This window comes from Aspergillus melleus (genome assembly GCF_016097325.1).
Source record: "Aspergillus melleus strain CBS 546.65 chromosome Unknown contig8, whole genome shotgun sequence".
NCBI lineage: Eukaryota > Fungi > Ascomycota > Eurotiomycetes > Eurotiales > Aspergillaceae > Aspergillus > Aspergillus melleus.
In genome coordinates, this window is record NW_025763377.1 from 1,278,149 (window position 1) to 1,292,704 (window position 14,556).

The 14,556-nt window shown below is 49.7% G+C and overlaps 5 protein-coding genes across 5 annotated transcripts; 3 read left to right on the plus strand and 2 right to left on the minus strand.

Moving 5' to 3' along the window:
* Positions 1-40: 40 nt before the first annotated feature.
* Positions 41-2,267, plus strand: LDX57_012481 (uncharacterized protein). Its single transcript, XM_046094229.1, has 5 exons — positions 41-454; positions 515-857; positions 931-1,054; positions 1,111-1,406; positions 1,776-2,267. Exons 1-5 carry the CDS (start codon positions 379-381, stop codon positions 1,891-1,893), a joined length of 957 nt encoding a protein of 318 aa, XP_045950208.1. The 5' UTR covers positions 41-378; the 3' UTR covers positions 1,894-2,267.
* A 1,572-nt stretch (positions 2,268-3,839) lies between these two features.
* On the plus strand, positions 3,840-4,577 carry LDX57_012482 (uncharacterized protein; the record flags this gene model as incomplete). Its single annotated transcript, XM_046094230.1, has 1 exon — positions 3,840-4,577. The coding sequence occupies one exon, from the start codon at positions 3,840-3,842 to the stop codon at positions 4,575-4,577; it is 738 nt and encodes a 245-aa protein (XP_045950209.1).
* Positions 4,578-5,951: 1,374 nt separating this feature from the next.
* On the minus strand, positions 5,952-6,719 carry LDX57_012483 (uncharacterized protein; the record flags this gene model as incomplete). Its single annotated transcript, XM_046094231.1, has 1 exon — positions 5,952-6,719. The coding sequence occupies one exon, from the start codon at positions 6,717-6,719 to the stop codon at positions 5,952-5,954; it is 768 nt and encodes a 255-aa protein (XP_045950210.1).
* A 483-nt stretch (positions 6,720-7,202) lies between these two features.
* Positions 7,203-9,209, minus strand: LDX57_012484 (TolB family protein; the record flags this gene model as incomplete). Its single annotated transcript, XM_046094232.1, has 1 exon — positions 7,203-9,209. One exon carries the CDS (start codon positions 9,207-9,209, stop codon positions 7,203-7,205), a length of 2,007 nt encoding a protein of 668 aa, XP_045950211.1.
* Positions 9,210-13,302: 4,093 nt separating this feature from the next.
* On the plus strand, positions 13,303-14,217 carry LDX57_012485 (class I SAM-dependent methyltransferase; the record flags this gene model as incomplete). The annotated part of the gene is made up of 4 exons (XM_046094233.1): positions 13,303-13,403; positions 13,459-13,614; positions 13,667-14,128; positions 14,184-14,217. The coding sequence occupies 4 exons, from the start codon at positions 13,303-13,305 to the stop codon at positions 14,215-14,217; spliced, it is 753 nt and encodes a 250-aa protein (XP_045950212.1).
* Positions 14,218-14,556: the final 339 nt, after the last annotated feature.

Consider the following 14,556-nt stretch of genomic DNA (forward strand, 5'->3'; position numbering starts at 1 on the left):
TCATGCTATCGATAGTTGGGGGGTATAGTCGGCCAGGTTCCTACGCAGAGGTTCCACCAGAGAAAACCGAGTATAACCCATTTATTTCTCTGACATCTGGATGGTCCCCCGTGGTGATAGCAAGAATACTTCACGGGGCACCGTCATTGACGTCACCATAGTTTCCAGCCAGTACATTTCCCGGAAGATAGCACAGGAAAGAAGTTCAATCGGCATGACCCATCAAGCTACATCCCTCTATCTGCCGCCTTGTTGCCTAGCTGTTCTATTTTATATATGCACCAAGGTTAAATACTGTGGCTCATGGGTTTCTATTAGTCTCCAAATGATTTCTACTACTCGCCCTATCTTGGAATGTGGCGGTTGATCTCTTAAAAAATGTCAGTTACCGTACACTCGGAGGTCATTGACCTTGATGAAATGATCCCAAGGATGATCAGTGTAGAGTGCGAAGGTAAGAGGCCGATATATCTTCTAGTGCCTGACGATGTTCTAGCGGCTAACGTTGCTTTAGATAAAGACGTGGAGAGATTAATACCCTGGGTCTTTTCTGAGTTCTCCAAAGTGAATGATCACGAACCATGGACGGCAAGGTGGCCGACAAAGCACACTATGTTCAGGTCATTCTTCTACAGACTCCGTCAATATATGAATGAGTTTCATGGATGGACTGACCGACATTATCCGGGTGTTATTCAAACAACCGAGACGATTACTTTGCCTAAGATGTATTGGAAGGCTCCCACCAGAGAGCTGTTCTCCAATCATATGTGGTTGCAAGGGAGGGCATTGAACCTGCTGATGGAGACGACATATTCTGTTTTGGAAAGAGAAAAAAAGGTCCTCCCCTCTCTCAAGTCAGTTCTTTTCTCCTCCGCCTCGCGCCCCATTATTCTGGATAGACAGCCCATGCTAACAACAATTATGCAGATTTCCACATTCTGCCTGTAGACAGACCTACTTCGTAGGTGGTGAAAGATACTTTTCTCGACCAGAAGGTGCAGTCTATTTTGGTCGAAGGAACCGACTAGTTCCCATCATATCTTACGTTGGCGTGAGTACATATGCCCCTTGACTTCTATGCGTGACCGGATTCTAACAGTTCCGTAGTGGTTTAAGGATCAAACATGGGGCGAATACCTTGGTGAAACACTTAGTGCAATGCTCGGACAACTTGCCAGAAATATTCGGAACCCTGTGCGTGACCAGGAGGTGTTTGTTGTTGGCTTGTACGGCCCCTATTTCTACATTGCTCGCGGATTCTTCGCTGCCGCCACTATCGTCAGGGTGCATACAAAGGGATGTTCAGATGATGAAACCACGGAGTTGAAGTTCACTCGAAACTATGATCTCCGCCAGAAGGCGGGCTGGATGGCTGCGATGCGGGCTTTGACTAGATTATTCCGGTACCTAGGTAGTGGAAATGCAAAGGTTGGCGGAATAAGGCGCGTTGAGGCACCATGAGAATTGGTAGCACCCTGCTCTTGAAGCTTATGGATTGCAGAAGTGCAGAAGCAGAATTTGAAAATTTTCGGGAGTCATTGATTAGAAAGTTCTTCACTGTATGGGGACAGGGATTTGAATAGAGCGTTTTCTTGCTCTACGGATGACCTCCGCTTGAGCACGCCACCACGGTAAAGTCATTTCCATTGCATCCTGTGTGTATTCCGTAGTTCTCGACGTGAGAGCATGATATTCTGCGCCAGCTGATCCTGATGAAACTTTGTCAAAAAGCATTGTGGTTCGCTGCCTGGTTAACTGACCCAGTTTTCCAGGTCCGCAGGAAATGGTTTTATCGGCATGGATATCCGCAAAGAAATGAACCATGGTAATGGCTTGCTGAACAAGGAAATAACCCTGTTTATCATACACTCGACCACCTTCAGGCTATGAATGTGTGTAGCCCCTGAACCACAAACTTCACTTTAGTCGGCAAGACGAGCATGGCCTGCAAGTTAGTTCTTATCTGATCGTGCTAGGTCTGCCGATCGTGCTTAGCCGACATTGGCTTTTGTCAGGCCGGCAGCGTTTTCGGAGGGGTGGCGTGAGAAGTTCAAGAATAAAGTTTGGTCAAACATGCCGTTGTCAGGTTTAGCTTCTTCTATCACTAAATTAGCCTGTTAGGTTAGAGACATGAAGTCGAGTGTTAGTTCGCGGACATGACAGCATATTAGGAAATGACCGTGCTGATCTCGCATGAAAAAAAGAACCTAGGAAGTCCCAAGCCGAGGGGATCATTATGCCGTTGTTGGAGTCAAATCGAAAACTTGTTTAGGCATTAGGTAAAGAGGAATTGTTGGGAAAAGGGAATGGAAAGGAGAGAAGGGAGAATCCGTGGAAAAGAGAGCCGCAGAGAGTCGGCACATGGATGCCTGAGGCGGGAAACCCCTACTGCTGCCTCAGGTGTTCATTCACTGCCCCAGGCAACCCGTGAACGCGTGGACAAACATCGTCCAACCTCATGTCGACCAGCCTCTCCATCTCCCAGCCCACTCTGGTCCCACCACAGCCCTGCCTGCCTCCACATCCCACCGTTGATCTCACCTGCTGATTGTTTACCGCCCTCATAATCCCACCTGGGCTTGAATCCGTGATGGCAATGGACGTTGAAGCTGGAACGCTCAGACATCGGCTTGACGAGCTAGTTTCGCCGACTCTTGTTATGGCTTGCCTTTTTCTAATGACCGGCGGTAATTAGTCTCTCATAGTCGCCGGGTCTGAGACGCTCCGGACCAGCGATCATTGCTGCAGATAGAAATCCAAGCGGCAATGTCTAAACTTTGAGTCTATTCCTGTCCCCACCACGTCGACTCATCGCTACCCGATCATCCATATCCTCTTTGCTCTCAGTTGACACCCCGACCACGGAGGGTACGGAGTAGACACGGTTCGCTCTCCACTGGTCCTGGAATACAATTCGTGTGCCGCACTGCGATGAGAACGCGTAACGCCTTTCATGCAGGTTACCTTGAACCAAGGCGTTTCCTTGATCATAATGTGCGCGGATGAGAGAAAAGATTGGGCTGGCAAACCACGGACAATGCGTTGTCTGTAGTGGCATTTCTTGTTTTCTTCCATAAAACACCGGAGCTGGCGACATCATCCTGGAGCTATATTACTGATTGGGTGCAGATTATCAGCGAGGTTTATCTCGCCCCACACGATCTGCGACAGTTCTCACGGAAGCGACTGGTCCTGAGACACATGCTGTTTGGGGTCTCCTTGGAGGCAAGTCTAGAATCTTAGACTGCTGATACACAATCCTTTTGCCACTGGGATATTCTGAGGCTGGTTGGACGTCATAGAAATAAGCATATCTTCGTGTTGCGACAGCTGATGCAAGCCCTGCCATAACCACCACCGCCGTGGGTCCATGGCCATTACCATCGCCACCGCAACACCTTATAAACAGCGTGACTGGAGAGATCGTCACCTTTTTGACCCACTGGCTTGTCCGGCGGTTGGCTCAAATCAACCTTGTGGTCTTACTGGTTAGCGCCGACTAGTCCATGCTGGCATGCTCTGCAACAAGCTTTGACATTGGCTGTCACGGAAGCTGGCACAGTAGTCTACGGTGTATGTCCCTGGCTAGCGCAGGTCCAGGGAAAACGTCTTACCGACCTTCATGGTGTACGGTGTAGGTCCCACTCGGTGCCGATTATGACTTTCCAATCAGTTGTCGAACCTTTACCTTGCGCGACTTGGAACCACAGGGATCAACACGCTCTGCTTCCACGGCGGTCTCTGGATAGACGGCAAGAAGAATTGTAGCGGCTGGTCGAAAGATCGTCAATATAGCGTCACGGAATTCAATCTCTCTGTCCAGCTCACAATATTTAATGCCTTTGATATCCCGCTCAGAACTTCGTTTTCACTTTAGATCATTCAAACAACAAGTCAAACAGAAGTCTCGTATTATCTCTTTGTTTCTTATCCTCTATTCTTTCAATATGAAGTTCACCTCTATTGCCATCGCTGGTCTTGCTGGCTACGCCACTGCCATGCCTGCTTTCAACTTCTTCCCTGGCCCTCCCCCTCCTGCTTCCAGCTCGCTGCCTCCACCCCCTCCTAGCGAGACTCCTTCCGTGGTAGCCAGACAATTCCCCCCTGGCCCGCCTCCTCCCAGTGGCACCCCCAGCGGTCCTCCTCTGCCACCTCCGAGTGAGACGCCCTCCGCTGTTCCTTTCGGAAAGCGCCAGTTCGAGGGAGTTCCTCCTCCCCCTAGCGGCACCCCTAGTGGTCCTCCTCCCCCTCCCAGCGCATCTCCGACTTTCGCTCCCCTTGAGAACCGCCAGTTCGAGGGCGTGCCTCCTCCGCCTCCCTCTGGCACTCCCAGTGGACCCCCTCCTCCCCCTCCTAGCGCCACTCCCAGCGATGCCGTGTTTGAGAAGCGCCAATTCGAAGGAGTCCCTCCTCCGCCTCCCAGTGGCACCCCCAGCGGTCCTCCTCCGCCTCCTCCCAGCAGCACGCCGGTCGTTGAGGAGCGTCAGTTCGATGTGCCTCCCCCACCTCCTAGCGGCACTCCCAGCGGACCTCCCCCTCCCCCGTCCGCCTCTGCCTCGCCTTCTTTCTTCTAGATGAAGAGCGGAATAGTCGGACGTCCCACTCAGACTGGTTCTTGACTGGACATTATATGGAACTATAGCCATGGTGGCTCTCGGCCCATGCGGAACGTCCGAACTTCCGCTGATCTTGGATCAATCATGTTAGTGGCAGATTTGATCATTCTTGGTCACATTGTCTCCTGGGCGTTAATTATCACGGAGGGTTGGTTGCGGGTTAACGGCGATATGCTGCGATTATGCCTTGTATTTATTGTGTCATGTATTTATGTCTCTCGTTCTATGTCTGATACACTAGATAGAACTGATGAATTCAACATCTTAAAATTCAATGGCGTCTCCATGTGGTCCGCTTCAGCCATCTCGAGGATATCTTCTAGACACTCTGGTAGTGATAGGGTTCGCTACCCGAATGAGGAAGGTTCGACCTAGACACGTGCTTGGAAACTGACGAAGCTAATGAAGTAACACCGACTTCACTTGCTATTGCCCTACAGGACAAGTTCTACGCCTTTCACAGGAGAAAGATGCCTACCCTTCACATCATTCACTTCCATTTGACATATCGTCTAGCTATCAACACGAACGCTGAATCCACAGTACTAAATCGGGGCTACTGATATTTCGAGTAAGCCTTGCCAATGCGCCGGCCACGCAGTGCATCGGAAGCAGGATGTAAGGCAACAGGGTCTCCATGGAGAACAACACTTGCTTTTCTATCTTCTTGACCCAAGTTTGCTTTTCTCATGTTATTTGCTCTCTCCTCTCTACCTCTTGGATTGATTTATTGACTTGCTATTGTTGCCTTCTCTAGGTGGGATCTACCAATGTACCGCATGGATTGCAAACGACAGCCCCTCTAAATCAAGTTATTCTATGATTGCTATACGGTTGAAGATATAATACACCTCATGTATAATCGATATGCTGATCTGTCGGTCTTGGTTTTGGACAAAGGTATACATAACCATGACCCTCTGCGCTTTGGTAGAATGTCGACCATCGAAATTGATGCGCGACAAGTACCCCAAACCCCAAAGCCTATTTAATACACAGTCGATAATCTATGTCTATCATATCTCATAATAAGCCCTCACGCCATCTCCCTGTATGCCAAGCATGAACTAATGAACATACCCCATGTTGTTCAGTCCTTGGTATAGAGATTAAATTTCCGAGGCTTCAATCCCTGATCCAGCGAAAGGAATTGATGAAGACCCCATTCTGTCGCGTGTGATGTGTTTCGACGGAAATTGAGCACACATGCCTGTACAAAATACTCCATTGTCCGACTCAACAACCATAAAGCACCAACGTGACAGTTGAACAAGCGTCCCGGATCCTCGGGTCCTGTGTTTCCAGCATATAGTAGAGATCACCACCGCGCGATCAATCGACCGGCCTGAGCGCATAAAACCTCACAGGCAACAAGCCCAACCGTTTCGGGAATCCCAACTGCAACTCTGTCGACACGACCCGCATGCCCGCATCCTCAAACAACTCCATAAACTTCTCATGCGACCTCGTCACAGTACTATCCTCCTCATCATAGACATCCCCCTCCTGGACCTCCGTCGTCGTATTCTCCTTCAAAATCATTACCCCATGCCCCGATAAACTCCCCCGACACCGCTCCACAAACCCCACCAACTGCTCATCCGTCAAATGCCCGGCACACCACTGCACCCAGATAAGATCATATTCATGCTCCGGACACCAACTCTCCAACCCAGTCGTATACACCTCCCCCTGCACCGCGCCCTCCCTGTCACGAGCTTTCCGGAGCACGCGCGCGAACTTCTCCACGGGCTCAACGGCATCCACGATCTCGCAGACATCACGCAGAAACCCCTCCGTGACGCGCCCGATGCCCGCGCCGCAATCTACCCCGCGAGAGAGCTTAAGGTTCCTATGTAAGGGGATCGAGAGGAGGCGTTTCGTCTTGGCGAGAAATGATTTCGACCCTTGTAGGTCTATGCGCGATACTTGTGGGAATCCACCGAGCATGCCGTCTACCGTCGCGGGGACGTCACTCCAGTAGGCGATGGAATGGGCATGGTCGATGTTCGAGTCCGGAGGGGGACTTGTCGTGGTACTAGTATTCGTGGTGTCGTGGCCATCGGGGAAATCAGGGGTTGAAGATCGTGAGGAACTCATTTTCTCTGATTGGGTTCGAGGGAGAGGGGGGAAGAGGAGGAGGATTGTTCTCCCACTAGGGAGTGGAATTTTGGAAAGATTGTGAAGCTCAGAGTGAGTGGATGGGTCGGATGATGTCAGTGCAGAGCGTTAATGGACCCTGGTGCCTGGACACGTGATCGGCAAATGGTCGTGGTGCCTGAGAACAATGGCAATCAAGCATAGGGCTAGGCCCGAATAGGTGTTTAGTGGGTCTTCACTGGTTGGCGATTGGATGTATGTCAACACATGACTCGGACATGGTTTCCGGCGTGTTTATTCACTTCTTGGCATCCTTCCTGGTGTACGGAGTATTTTCTATGATTTACAGTCTGTTTGGTGATTTTGTTGCAAATATTTTAGCTAGTGATTGTACAGCACAAGGCCAAATACTTTTATCAGAAAAAGTGGGTCTCTGAATCTTTTCCATGCCAGAGCCGTTCAACCGATCTAGTCGAACCCAACTCAATTCCGCTTCGAAAGCGCTGAATTGGGCAGATACAAAGGCATGGAATCCTCCCAAATCGAGTCCGTCAAGACCTGCTTATTCGAGCCGTCGGCATCCATGACCATGATCTGCCCGTACGGCTGGAATGTGTTATCATACAGCGCGCATTCATACTGGAACCCGAACATGCCAGTCGAATAAATGATGCGACCATCATGCGACCAAACGGCATGGGCATCGTTCGCGCCGCTGCTGGTCAGAATACGCAGGTCGGTACCGTCTGGACGGATCGTGCAGACCTCGTAATTTGTCGGGTCGGTCTTGCGCGTGAACACGATCCGTTCGCCGTCGGGGGAGAAGAACGGCAGGTTATCCCATTCGGTGGTTAGAACGGTGATTTTGCGAGTCTCGAGGTCCAGAACCCGGAGGCCGAGCTGTGACTGCGCTCCTTTGGCCGACTGGGTGCCCCAGACGCGGAAGACGACTTTCTTGCCGTCGTGCGAGAAACTGGGAAAGCCGGAGTTGATGGCCGTGGAGTTGGCGCTGAGATCGGAGGTGCTGTTCGTGAGGACCTCCGTGTAGGACCCGTTGGCTGTGGCTCGGATCAGCCAGCCGCCGTAGGCACCGCGCTGTGTGAACCAGGACCCCAGGCCGAAGACGAGCCATTCGCCGTCCGGGGACCAGGAAGGTTGGAAAGCGCCGGCGAGACCTTGTGCGTTATGTCCGGTGTTGATCATGTCGTTGTCGAGGGAGTCGTAGATGAGTTGCAGGTTGTCGGCGGAGGGGGTCATAGTGACGACGGACGAGTTGCCGAGCTGTTTCTGGGTGATGGCGAGCTGATTTTGCATGGAGAGCTGCGGGAAGACGTCGGTGAAGCGGTACTCCCAGTCCTCATCCCAGCTGAAGAGCTTCTTCTCCATCGGCCGCTGGTCCCAGCTGATCTTTTCGTAGACGACCTTCTTGCCGTCGGGGGACCATGCGGGCGTGCGGATCGTGCTGCTGTTGATGTATCCACCGTTCGTAGTGAAGATACCCTCTTTGTCTCCACCCTTTATCAAGTAGCCGATCTCGTTCTTGTTGATGTACTGCGGGTAGATCTTGACACCAGCTCCCCCGACTTCCTCCTTGATGTCGGACCCGGTCTCGAAATCAACCGAGACCAAGGTCGAGTTGGCCGAGGCAACGGATTCAGGACGATGCGCATCCCACGTGGCGGCTCGAGTCATCTGGTAGTATAGAATACGCCGGCCGTCGGGAGACCACTTCGGCGAACCCAAAGCATACCCTTTCTTGGTGACGACCTGACGAAAGTCCGATCCATCCGGCCGGATGACATAGATAGACAGCTCCTGTGTATGTTCCCAACCACTGAGACCCATATATGTCTGATCACCGTGCCCATCCCAATCGACGTTGCGGTCCGACGAGAACGCAATCCACTGACCATCCGGTGACCAGGAAGGACGGAAATACCCATTCATCAGGGACGCATTGCCGGCTGTGGTAGGTGTATCTGTGAGGCTCCATCTCTTCCCCGTCTCGATATCCAACACCCAGATATTCGCCTTGTAACCGTTCGCCGTCGAGACGAAGGCAGCCAGGCTTCCATTCGGCGATAGCACCACCGAGTCCTCGACCGAAGGTGTCGCAACTAGCTCCTCGAGATCCGATCCATTTGTTCGGACCCGGTAGATGTCAGAGTTTCCGTCTCCGTTCCTCTCGCCAGTGAATGAGATCCATTGTCCATCGGGCGAGAACTCAGCGTGGTATTCGTACACCGGGTCGGAGAGGAGAGGGCGCTCGTTACTACCATCTGCGTTGGCAATGTATAGTTGCGAGGTACCAGGGGCTATTCTGTTCATGAGAAACACCCCCTTCTTGTCGGAGGTGGGTAGATCGCGCGGTGGGAGGGCATGAGGGATGGACGAGGAGTCGACATCGCGGGCCATCTGCTGTGCATAGGGGCAGAGGGCAAGGGCGGAGGGGGCCAAGAGGCCCAGACTGAAAGCCGTCGCAAAACGCATGGCGTCAAGTCCGTGATCGACCTAAATGTGAGGAACAATCAGACAACACTTCACGTCCGCGACAACTTCTCGTTCGATAAAGAAGACCATCAAAAGCACGAGACGAACCAGTATTTATACCTCTGAAAATCCTCACCCCTGTCGACAATTGACTCCATTAGCCCGGCCATCCTCCACTCATCAACGAGCGAAAAACAACCCAGCAACAACCATCAGACCATCAATCGTCCACAAACAATCTCGCCCTGAAAGATAAGATCCACATCGCGGAGCGTCCGAGACAACGAACCCTGCCAGATTCCCACCCGCCTAGAGACCATATAACCTGAAGAAAATTAGCCTTGGACGGCACGGTGGAGATGTAGGCGAGAGACATTTATTATCTGATAATCGGACATCCATCTCTTCGGGCTGCGGTGGGTCCTCTCGGTCTTAATTCTCTTATCTGATCGTAACCTCGGTCGTAAATACTGCATACAGTTTAGTCCGGCAACAAACAGGCTGGATTCTTGCTCTGCAGATATTATTTTCCTTCCAATGAGGCATGTTGAAGATATTGCCAAGCATGACGGTTCAGCAAGCGATATTGGGATCTTCCTGGCTGTGGGAGTCGAGGTTGAGTCGCTTGACTTGGTGGCCGGAGTCGTGCGAATAAGCGAAGGCTCCTGCGGGTAAAGAAATGAGAGAAACTGAGGGGTTATGCCGTATCAAGAATCAAGACTGCCCGTTTTCAAGCTGCGTGAGACTTACTACCGGTAATATCTGGGATTTGGCTTGCTCAAGTGTCAGAGGAACATTCTCCGAGAGGGATAACTTCGTTACTGTAACTGACAAGCCATCTGTTGACCATAGTTATAATGCTCGGCCGAGCTTGCCGTGCTGGACGTGATAACAAAGTGGCTCTCTTGGTTGTGCCAAGTTTCAACAAGAGACCCAAGCCTCGAGGTAAGAGTTTAGTTGGCGAATTAAAGTCATTGCCAGGAAGCAGAAATCACAGATTTCTATCTTTTCAATCAACTCACACGAATAATGTGCTGTCGATAATGGTCACCCTGCGCTTACTATCAGGTTAGCAGATTATGTGAATGCTGGCTGGAAAATGGGGCCAACGCGACGAAGAACCTGCGATAACATAAGATGAGAAGGGATGATGAATGTAATTTTTGGGCCGACTCAATGATCTTTCATGCCATCAGATTCAAATAAAAATGCCTTATTTGGATTTGAAGTAAGTAGGTAGTTCAACGTAATTGTGAACTCTTTCCAAGAAAATCCAACTGTGCTCGAGATAATATAGCTGGACATTGTTCCATGATACTTGGCTTCAATAGTTTCTTAGGCTCCGGTGACCAATCCACACAAATAGCCCTATAACTTAGAGATCTGTTTCAGGCGTCGGGATGGAACTCCACTCCGCAACTCATAAATATTGCTTCATGATGTACAGTAATAATCCTATCTTTTATGGATGCAGGACAGTTGCTCATTAGAAAATAGTGAAGTAATTATGTGCGTTTCAACGATAACTCGTTTTTACATTCGTTTGTCAAGAAATTATTGTTTTAACGGAAAACACGAAAGAGGTAAAAAGGCAGAAGTAAACTAGGTTCGCATTGGAGTCTACCGAATGGCAAGCATTCTCTTACAAGACTTTTGGTCTCCTCAATCGCAATGCTCAGGTTTGAAAGTTGCAATAGATAAGTCAATCAGTCACCGTACTCTATAGACTTTTACCGGTTCGCTACGGAAAATTGTGCACCGATGGAAATGATTAGTGTAAATAGACATATTTCCTAGTGCTAGCTAACAAGTCCGGTAAACTAGTTACCGTCGATAGTTAATTACTTGTCTCATAAAATAAAAGGGCTGTGCACAGCAAGGCAAGCCCCCTTTTTTGGCATTTGGACATTTGGACATCGCTTGTCCCTTCCGAGTCATCAAGGCGACGTCGCTACCCACCCAAGCTGACTAGGTAAATAACTTTATACTGCATTAGTATGAAGCTAACTTTTGCAAAAAGGAACCGGGTGTTCCCAATCTGAACACACGGTGCTTGTAATTAGGCAGGTGTCTCACCGCGAAGAATCCACTGCATGAACTTGAATAGCCCGTCGCAAAGGAGGTCTGACCCTTTTTTGGTGTAGTGAAATATCTTTCACTCATCGAGGTACAGCGAGTTAGGTTGCTCAATGGTATACGGAGTAGGGACTGACTAGCAATCGGTTCCATCAAAGTACAACGCAGCAGCCCAGATCGGGTAATCCCGATTGCAATCTGTATGACTTCAGAGCCATTCATCGTAGGTCGATCCGTGCCAATTCTTCACGAATCCTTACAGTGGCGTTGCCTCCACTCTGAACCCGGAAAGTTGAATAGGAGTAATACGAGGAGCAGATCTGACCGATGACAGATAACTGCTCCCGGTCTAGTTGATGCATCACATTCTTGCATGCTTGGCAACATATTTGGGCGCCGGAAGAGTGGTTTGCCCTGACGCCACTGGAGTGTTACTTGGAATTAGAGACCGGTCAAAGGGGATCAACCCTTAAGAATTTTATTGTCTTGTTTCTTGGTAATTTGTATATCGCGTTTCTTAGAGAGCCACATTGCGCACATCTTGGTACGTTATATGACATCACCTAAGCGGAAGTATATTCCTTACGTAGGACTTGACCTTGACAGAGGCGAGTATAGACCAAAGATCAATGGATGAAAGCCGCGAGAAATTCCATTCATCCCAACTCCGATAGTTTCACGACTGATATCCATATAATAGACTCCGACTACTCGGTCCGGAGAGCTGTCAACGTTTTCCCGAAATGACCTGTCCAAAGAAGGCATAAATCATGTCAATGGAGCAGTTTAGCGAATTAGCAGCCCACGCTTGTCTTACTAACGTGTAAGCAAGGAGTCAGAGATACAGAGAACGAAGTAGAACAAAGTCGTGCCCCTGGGCTCCTTGACCTACTTTGTGACGTAGCTGCCGTAACAATCGAAACGCCCCTGCAAAGTTGGCTGCCATTAGAGCTAGAGGCACAGGAAGTATGAGGTCATTGTAAAAAGCATCACCGATTTAGTTCGCCAAGACGAGGGTATTTAAAATGAGCACCCCCTGATGGGGGAATGAAAGGCCCTCATTGGGTTTAAAAGTACCTAGTAGGTAGACTTACTTCTTTCTATTGCAAATGTTAAAGCATGCCTTTAACGTTCAGTTCACAACAGCCAAATGCACCTCCCGCGCAGGGGGGAGCTGCGACGGACGCGTCCCGATATGCCCATAATTCATCTTCAGCACCCAGCGAAGAGCCGATTAGGGTAAGGCCCTTATAGGTAATGTGTCGATTAAGTTCTGACCTTCCCTAAAGCAACCCCGGGAGGAGGGTTCGGCCACAATGGATGGATATGTCGGTGGAGAGGACATGCCAAGGCATGTGCTGGCCCCTATGATATTGAATGATATGGGCTATCATAGCCCTGTTGGCGTATAATCAGTCTCGTCCATTCTATCTAGGCTTACACTGACCATTGCACTGATCTAGCATCCACAATTGCCTTCATTCGCCGAGCTTTTTGGGGAGGTAGTCCAGGAACACCCACAGGCTCCTATTCCAATCCCCAATCACGATGATGACGACGACCAAGATATGAACAGTGTGAGTTTTTGAGGTGCACATCTTGCGGATATGTTCAACTAATAGAATCTCACGTACGACCAGACAAATGGAGGTAGTGACTATGAGGAAAGTTTTATGGACACGTACTCCCTGACTTCAAGTATTCTCGATTATCAGTATGAGAATGGACGGCGGTATCCCAGTACTCGGACGGTAGGCTGATTAATTATATCTACTTCGCAAAGTACTAACCGGACATGCAGGGAGATTATATGTATTATTGATCCTCGTCCAATGTTCGGAACTGTCTAACCTGAGTAGGATGCCCAACGATGAAGTCGAACAAGAACGCCTAGATTTGGTATGTATTGGCAGATTGGCGGACTTTCGTATGCTAACAGTCAGTAGGTGCACCATATGTAAGGCACACATGATTTAGCTTACGGCCAACATATAACCACTAGACCACTAGATACTTAATGTTGATGAAAGGAAATCTCTTCAATGCACCAGTAGAGAACCCCCAGAAGGTCCTTGACCTAGGGACGGGGACGGGAATCTGGGCGATCGACTTCGCGGAGTACGAGTGATTATGCATTGAGAACCATTGGCAGTCAGCTAACAAGTCAATCCAGCGAATTCCCAAGCGCACATGTTGTTGGTAACGATATCAGCCCCATACAGCCCTCATGGACACCCCCGAATGTCGATTTTTTCGTGGATGACTTTGAGAGCGACTGGCTGGAGAAACTGAACGCTTATGATTTTGTGCACTCCCGGAACCTTGCAGGGTAGGTTGATTCCATTCCCTTCCCACAGTCTAGCCACTCAAATAATGTCCAGATGCGTCATGGACTGGCCTCGTCTCATCCGACAAGCGTACACACATCTCAAGCCAGGCGGGTACCTCGAGCTCCAGGAAAGCGCCGTATGGGGCTGGAGTGACGACGGCTCTCTGACCGACGGCTCACCTATGATGCAATACCTGATGGCTCTCGACGACGCCGGAAAAAGAATAGGCAGAGACCTCAACATATACCAGCACTTGACAAGATGGCTGATTGACTGTAGCTTCGAGGATGTGCACGAAGCGACGTATTTTCTTCCGTTCTCGCCATGGCCCGAGGACCCTAACTTGAAAGACATTGGCAAAGTACAGGCAAAAATGGTTCAGGATGCCATCGAGGCTTATGGGCTGCGATTGTGCACGCAGGTTCTGGGCTGGAGTCCGGACCAGACGAAGATCTTGCAGGGGTTGGTAAGGGAGCAGCTGAAGAATCCGAGGTTACATTCGTATACAAAGATGTTGGTTTGCTTTGTATTTGTTCATTATAGAGACTTTTGCTGACGCTTACTATAGTCGAGTTGTTTATGGGAGAAAGCCCGTTCATTAACCACTTCGATTGCAGACCTGTATTTAGTGATAGAGATACAGAATGACAGTTGCGAAAGCTTGTAAATAGGACTGCTGATAAACAAGACTTGACTTCTTGCTCTTGAGAACGATACGCTATGTCTGGACGCAATCAAGATGAACACCGCGGTATGGACGGCAATATTTAATCACACAAGTCTCAGAAAAGCTAGTCTCTTCATGGGAAGAAATAGATAGGCAGGGTCGGCCTTCTAAAATCCTTCGCTCGAACAGTACCTTCCCAACCTCAAAATATGCGGAGTTGAAGAGGTATATAAGAGACCAGGTAGCAGTATAATCCAGTAGTAAACTCATTTGA

What these genes read in the sequence shown, in the direction of transcription:
- LDX57_012481 (XM_046094229.1), top strand. Translation starts at nt 379, where the DNA reads ATGTCAGTTACCGTACACTCGGAGGTCATTGACCTTGATGAAATGATC. An exon ending in GATCAGTGTAGAGTGCGAAG is followed by an intron (nt 455 to 514) that starts GTAAGAGGCCGA and finishes ACGTTGCTTTAG; the next exon opens with ATAAAGACGTGGAGAGATTA. An exon ending in CCATCATATCTTACGTTGGC is followed by an intron (nt 1,055 to 1,110) that starts GTGAGTACATAT and finishes ACAGTTCCGTAG; the next exon opens with TGGTTTAAGGATCAAACATG.